The sequence below is a fragment of the Pogonomyrmex barbatus genome, unplaced genomic scaffold (assembly GCF_055798465.1).
Source record: "Pogonomyrmex barbatus isolate J1 unplaced genomic scaffold, ASM5579846v1 scaffold6, whole genome shotgun sequence".
Lineage (NCBI taxonomy): Eukaryota > Metazoa > Arthropoda > Insecta > Hymenoptera > Formicidae > Pogonomyrmex > Pogonomyrmex barbatus.
Genome location: NW_028297160.1, coordinates 1,746,914 through 1,754,862, shown reverse-complemented (window position 1 = coordinate 1,754,862; position 7,949 = coordinate 1,746,914). Strand labels below are relative to the sequence as shown.

At 30.4% G+C, this 7,949-nt stretch overlaps 1 protein-coding gene across 1 annotated transcript; it reads left to right on the top strand.

Moving 5' to 3' along the window:
- Positions 1–411: 411 nt before the first annotated feature.
- LOC105423709 (uncharacterized) lies at positions 412–3,428 on the top strand. The gene is made up of 5 exons (XM_011633565.3): positions 412–537; positions 1,026–1,112; positions 1,305–1,574; positions 2,323–2,481; positions 3,104–3,428. Exons 1-5 carry the CDS (start codon positions 471–473, stop codon positions 3,250–3,252), a joined length of 732 nt encoding a protein of 243 aa, XP_011631867.2. The 5' UTR covers positions 412–470; the 3' UTR covers positions 3,253–3,428.
- Positions 3,429–7,949: the final 4,521 nt, after the last annotated feature.

Here is a 7,949-nt window from a genome sequence, read left to right as displayed (position 1 = left end):
GTGAAAAATCATATTTTGTTTTTGTTAATACATAAATTACTCAACAAATTTTTATCGCAGAATATGTATAAAATAAAATTGTACAAAAAAATTAATTATTATTTTCTGTTTTATGCTAACAATGTAGTACATGAAATTATTTAGTATAGAAATTATTTATATAAACTTCTTAAGATTTTTCATACTGCATATTCTAAGAACTGTATTTACAATTTCTCTTTAAGGTGACATATTTCTAAATAAACAAGTTATCTATATACTTTTTTCGGAAGAGTCATAAAAGTATGATATATTTTCCATCATTAAACTAGCTTAGTTCTTAAAGCTTAATTCTCTTTTTTATCAGTTTTATATTTGCATTTATGCATGTTATCCGGTTTTATAATATTGCAAAGACCTTGAGAGTTAAGATTATATAAAGCGTTCCTCTGATTGAACTCTGATAATTGCAAATATACATCGAGATAAAAATGTTGTTTTACATACTAAGTATATTCAGTGTTATAACATTCGGATTATCAGCAAGCCCTACGCTTCGTAAGTTTTTTTAAAAAATTTTTAATAATATTATTGTATATCTGTGCCAAATTTTAATATCGCTACCGTTTATTTTACACAGGTAAACAGTTCATTATACATAATCAAAATATCAAATTACATAAAATAGAAACATAATAATTATTTCAAATAAGAAAAATATCAATCTTTATTAATTTATTTATTATAATTCATTATTTTTTTCTTGTATGTTTACTTTCGTATTTTTCTTAGCGAATAGTTTTATCATATTCTTATCATGAGTGGTAAACATTGTAAAAATAAACTATGAAACATTATTTATACATTTAAAAAAAGAATAAAAAGGAATCATTTTTTATCGTAATATGAGCATTTGACACTACGTGTATATTCTGCAAAAAATGATTATTTTGTATATTATATGTTATATTATATTTTTTCTTTACAATCTATAAATTTTAACTTTTACTATTACTTAATTTTATTCTATTTCTATTTTTACTCAGATCTAATTACCTGCAAGCGAGACTCAGCTAATTATTCCACTTGTTTAAAACATGCTTTAGAAGAGGCATGGCCACGATTTACTAAAGGTGTTCTTTTTGAAATATATAAAAATTTCATAAATTTATTAAAGTTAAAATTTTGTTTAAAATAAGAAGATTAAGATACATAAGTATAGAAAATTAAGATACAGAAATATAGATAGTATAGAAAAGTAATATCATATAAGTAATCAAATTATTTTAAAATGTAAGTATTGACATTAATTTATTCACTGGCAGGAATTCCAGAAATAGGCTTTCCGACTTTAGATCCATTATTTTACAAATATGTCAAAGTTTCAATTGATACAGGCGAGATACATGCAGAAATAATTTTCACAAATGTTAGTGGCTCTGGTTTAGCAGAAGCTCGTTTTTCTGATATAAGAGCGCACTTTCTTGATGACGATGTTTTCCGTTTAGAAATTGATGTATATGTACCAAAGTTATATGCGTCGGGTTTTGTAAAAGCGAGGGGTACTTTAAGTTCATTCGTACTTAGTGGTGGAGGTATAGTAATAAATTTACATATTTACATATTTACATATTTACATGTAAATTGTATGTTTACCATGAAAAAAAGAATATATATATATGTATATATATTCTTTTTTTCATGGTAAACATATTTATATTTACCATAAAAAATTAACTAAATTAATTAATAATACATAAAAGGATGCTTTTTATTTAAAAATCTAAATTGACACAAACGTTAATCAATTTTTCTTGGCATTCAAATTATAAGGAATAACAAGGATATTCGAGTAGTAACAAGGACGAAACGATTTATATCGACTAAATGAAAAGCACCCAAACTAAGTGCACACAAATGACAAAAAAAACAGAGCACATTTCCTAAAAAGATTTAATAAAACTTGAATTTTGTTACATATTCATTATAAGTTAATTAAAATGACTATTATATTTATCGTAAATTTATCATAATATACATTATATATATCCAAATTATAAAATAATAACTATTAATTTTATAGTGTAGAAAAAATGATTGTATACACACACACACACACACACACACACACACACACACACACACACACACACACACACACACACACACAATTGTGCGCGCGCGCGTGTGTGTGTACAATCATTTTTTTTACACTATAAATTTAATAGTTATTATTTTATAATTATGATTTTCTTAAAAAGATTACATAATTGTTGTTTTATTAAATTATTATTATTTTTAAAAAAAACATTAACATTATTTACATTATAATTTATGTAACAGGTTATTATAATGTGACTGCGGAAGATGTCTCAGGTCCATGGGATTTAATAGGGCATGTAGTAAATGATACATGGATTGTAGAATCTTTTCGTGCAGTTCCCTCACTTCAAAAACTCAAAGTACAATCCGACGATTTGTTCGATGGTAATAAAGAGCTTAGTAAGTACTATAATAATTTTAACTATATCATAATTCTTTTGCTATTTTATACGCCTGCATTATCTGATTAAAGACATAAATTATTTAAAATATATAAATTAGGATATTTTTATGAAAATTTATTAAAATAATTAATTAAGTAAAAATTAATAACTTATGTACATAATTGATTAAAAAAATTTTTAGAAATTAGAGTAAGATACGCTAATAAAAAATATTTGTAATTGATAAATTGATAAATTGAAATTTCATTTTTTGCAAAAAAATTTATTTAAAAGTCTTTAAATTGTAGGAAATAAATTTATAAGAATTTTTATGCCATTATGTGCGTATTATAATAATGCGTATTATAATAATGAAATTAAATCAATTACTAATTAAAAAAGGAAAAAGTTAGAAATTTATTACTTCACAAAATTTGTTAAAATTTTAATTCTTATTATTTCTATTTTACTATTTTTTGCAAATATAAGATTATAATATAAAACTGATACATAAGTAATATATTAATATAATAATATATTTATATAATAATATGTTTATTTTTTCCTATATGTTATATATACTATATATGTACACATACATATAAAATATATTTTTATATGTCAATTTTTATTTCTAGATAATCTTGTCTTAACTTTTGTAAACGAGTATTGGCCATCGTTATATCGAGTGTTGTTGCCAATAGCAGTCAAAGAATGGGATCCATGGTTCACTAGCATTGCCAATACTTTTTTCTCAAAAGTTTCCTTTTCAGAGCTATTTCCATAAAATTGATATGAATTTATTATATATTAAGAAATATTAACAAAACATAGTAGCTGTCTTAAGTAATATAAAATCTAATTTATATAAAAAGCAACTTTAAAACTTTATATATTATATATTGTATGATATAAACAGAAAAAAATGAATGAGAAGATATATTTTTACGTATGAATGCATAACATGTCACTAAATTATTTATTTTACCAATTTCTTTTTTTAACTTAAAAAAACTATGATTATATTTGAAGATAAAAAGAATATCAAATTACATCTTTATAAGAAATGCCATAAAGATGAATACGCATGTATTAATCATATCTATTCGTCGTACTTTCTTCTTTTCGTAAGGTTTATTTAATCATAAAAAGAAAAGTCACATAATACTTTACTTGTTCAACATACTCTTATATTCCAACATATATCAAACAATTCTTAATTTTTTAATTGTAATAGAAAATTGAAATCTTCTTTGAATATAACTCCTTGTTCCATATATATTGAAATCTTTGTTACTATATCTTCGGAGTCGGAAAAATAGACATAGTACTTGTGTGTGATGATAGTAAAATACCACAATCTAAAGAAGAAATAAAAAACAACGGAATTTGCTGCGAACAAAAATCAGAAGGAGAAAAATAAAATACGCTTTATCAATAATGCGAGAAGAATTGTTTCGCATTAGAAAATTCTTTCTAAGTTTTCTAAGAATATTCATAATAAAATATAAACTTTTAGGAAAGACCGTGCTAAGCATCTTGAGTCTATTATTTTGAATTCACTTATAGTGCACAACCGGCTAAATTTCGCTTTTTTTCATGCATCAGTAAATAAATCTATGATTCAGCGAACAAAATTTTGTAGCTTTGGTCACAAGTATCTAGTCAATTAAAAAACCAATATATATATATATATATTTAGCACAAATATTTTCAAATCAACAATATATATAAATAAACAGTTATTATAAAAATATATATACATATATATATATATTATATATAATATATATATTTATATATATATATATTTATATATTTATTTATTTATTTATTATATATATTTATTTATTTCTTTATTTATAATAAATTGAGATAAATTTTATATGGACAATTACCACTTTTCGAAAATAATCGATGAAGAATATGAATAGTACAATTAATTCAAATTTTGTTTAAAAGTTATACGTCTTTATTCCAAAACAAGAAAATTTATATTAATATCTTTTATTATATTTATCTTTAATTATATTTATATTTTCCTCTTTCTCTTAATCTAATCAAATTTGTACTAAAACATTTATATATAGAATGAGATAATATTTTTATTAATCCACAATGATATTGAATCTCACATTATCAATATTATCTGCTAAAAACATTTTCGTCATCTCAAACACGGTTCTATCTGCCACATTACAATGAAACGCCCGATAAATTCCGCTCGGTTTTCTCCGTCGTTCAACAGAGAGAAGACGGTTCGAAAGAAGAATCGATTGTATACGAGAATGAGAGCAAATGTAGGTCGGTATTGCATATCTCCTTCGCGACTGCAACGTCTCTTACAAACGTTCAATTCTGCTGTGCGATAGAGAGTAAATGAGAGAGAGAGAGAGAGAGAGAGAGAGAGAGAGAGAGGAGGGAGAGAAAGGAGAGAGAGAGAGAGAGAGAGAGAGAGAGAGAGAGAGAGAGAGAGAGAGAGAGAGAGAGAGAGAGAGAGAATGAAGGGGTTAGAATGTTACGTCAGACTCTTGATAGGGTATTCTTGTAAGGATGTAGTCGTTTCGAAGTGGACGCGTGCGAGAAACGCAAAGGTCGAGTGGCATGAAGTCATTGCCGTTAAAGACGTCGCGGATAACGATTAAACTCTTAACGGCAACTGGAGAAGCAACTGGAAAATCTCCGCGACAAAAAGGCTTACCGCCATGGACGTTTAATGATCGGTGTCAAGAGAGCGGGGATTTCTGTGGATTCCGGGCAAAGGCAATTTCTTGTTTACAAAACTGTGGCGACGGTGAACTGAGATTTTCGATACTCATCTGATAATTGATGCAGAATCGGCACGTTGATCTGAATTTTTTATCCGGCACGGACACCGTCGCGGTTTCGCCCGGAAATGGCACACTCGGTTGTAAAACATGGCTGCGCACTCGGTGACAAAAGGTTGCGGATGCACTAACCGTGTGTGAATTGTTAACATCACCGCGTAACGATGTGGGACTTTTGATAGATCGGTACTATGCATTTTCCAGAATCGCCGGTTAACAAACAATTTATTGCAGACATATTGTTTTATGTAGACGATAAACCTTTGTATTCTAACTAAATTAAGCTTTTCGGGACTACATGAAGATTGTAGATATTTTATGCAGTCGAAAATATATAGTGTAATTTTTTGTAATTTTTTTATTCGTAGCCGTTTCTGTAAAATTTCCGCCATATTATAACATTTATTAGATTAGACGTTAACTAATATAAATATAAATATAAATATAATTTCAATGTACATCTCCCCGGTCCATCGTAGTACTAATTTAAAAATGTTTTTCTCAATTTCATGGCACCATGTTTTCTAATGCAATTTGAATTATACCTTCTAGTAAAAGTGTAGGTTTTGTTGTACGTTTTTTATGTCAATATCTCTAACTAATTTCATTTTACTTATTACAAAGGAAATGACACCTGTACCGGAAAAATCACGAGATGCAGAAATATTCCTCAATTGTCCCGCACATCGGGCAAAATATTTTTGCCGCCTCTTCGTTATTCTCTCGAATGAAGTACTCAAAGAGCCAACGTGAGCCTTTGTACGCGCGTCGCGACTTAAGACTGGTTCCTTCTTGGTTCTCGAGCATAGTATCTCGAATTGCAAATTTCGCCGCGGGTGCTTATACAAGAAACGGACGAAAGGACGAGGCGAAGGCTATTGCTAAGGGGCTTCTTACCTTCAGAAGTCGTTGGTTTTTAATTATCAGAGATGTAGAGAGAATGGTGAGAGAGAGAGAGAGAGAGAGAGAGAGAGAGAGAGAGAGAGAGAGAGAAAGAGAGAGGAATAAACGACTCTGATGGAAACGCAAGTCCGCATTCGTCCTAATTAGCGAAGAAAAAAGTCCGCATCGACGCGCGGACGAGATAATCGCGGACGGTGTGCGCGCGTGCAATGGCAGCAAAACTTGCCCGTCGGGTGTATAAAACGATAAATAGCCGCGCGTCACGGGTGCGAGGGAGAAAAAAAGGGAGGGGGAGAACGACGGTGCGAGGGAGAAAGAGATAGAGAGAGAGAGATAAACCGAAAAAGGGAGGGAGCGAGACGGGGCGAGAAAGAGAGAACGAGAGGACGAACACATGTCCGTGTCACCGCCGTCTCTCCTGGCTGGATCCTGGAATTTATGCCGGCCAGTGAATCACGTCAAAATTTGATTTGTCGATGGCTTTTATAGCGGCAAGTTATTGCGCGCGTTATGTACAAATTCGGCGCGGTATACGCCGCCGGCGGTGCTACCCCGAACATTTCCACTTTGTCGGTCTCGTAATGTTTCCGAATACAGAAAAACACATCGGGGTCGCGGATATGGCGATGTGATTTGGAAATGCGCAAACCCATTAACGGGGCTATGTAAGCTACGCTAGCGTAAATAAACATTTTAATGCTGTAACGGTCGCGTTATAAAGCCGTACGCGTATAAAAGCCTAGTAATTCTGTACCAACGGGGACAATGCGTCAAAGCACTTAACATAATTCTTGAAAGCCTGCCTCCAGCGAGGCATTTAAAAGGGATTATAAATTTCTCTCTCTCTCTTCCTCTCTTTCTCTCTCTCCTTCCGCCCTCTTCCTCCTCCTACTTTCCTCTCCTCTCTCTCTCTCTCTCTCTCTCTCTCTCTCTCTCTCTCTCTCTCTCGCTCTCGCTCTTTATCTTCTGTTTCAACAAAAATCGAAAATACTATCCTAAATCTATGTTTTAACATAAATTGAAGGCAAAAGAAAAGAGTTAAGACTTAAAAATAATTACCAAAATCGCGAAACTTATAACTTATTGTTCAAATGTTGAAACATTTACGGAATATTAAAAAATATTTTCATTTTGTTTATGAGAAGTTAAATCTCGTATATTTTTATATTTAAAGGTAGAGTTTTATTACAAAATGTGTTATGCGAAATATACCCAATTAAAATTTATTATGTAATTAAAGTAAAACTTTGAATGTAAGTAAAATATTTGTGATAATAAATATCATGTTATTTCTGTAAAAGATAAAAAATCTCGGTTTTTAACAAAGTTGAAAGTGATATTACGAGATGCAAACAGGCGTACCATAATTGCTAACCGATTCGTTCCATGCTCAAAAATATATTTTGCAAAAGTACATCTTGTTTATTGTATCATATATGAATAAGGTTTCAGCTTTTATATTACGAAACTCGAGAAAATTGTTTCATATTAACGTGACATATCGACGAGTTTTGAAAAATATATTTCCTCTCTCGCTCTTTCCCCCCCCCCCCCTATTTATTTTGCGTGAAAAACATTTTTTTCCATAGGCGCGGTGGGGTGGCATCGCAAGCGCAGTAAATCAAGCGCACTTTTCAGTTCGCGGCACTCTTCTTCGCGGCGAAACAATACGCGGCGAATATGCGAAAGCGAGCGATGAAAGAATAACGACGCTACGAGGCACCGCGGAACCGCGAACCGAACTAAATGTCCG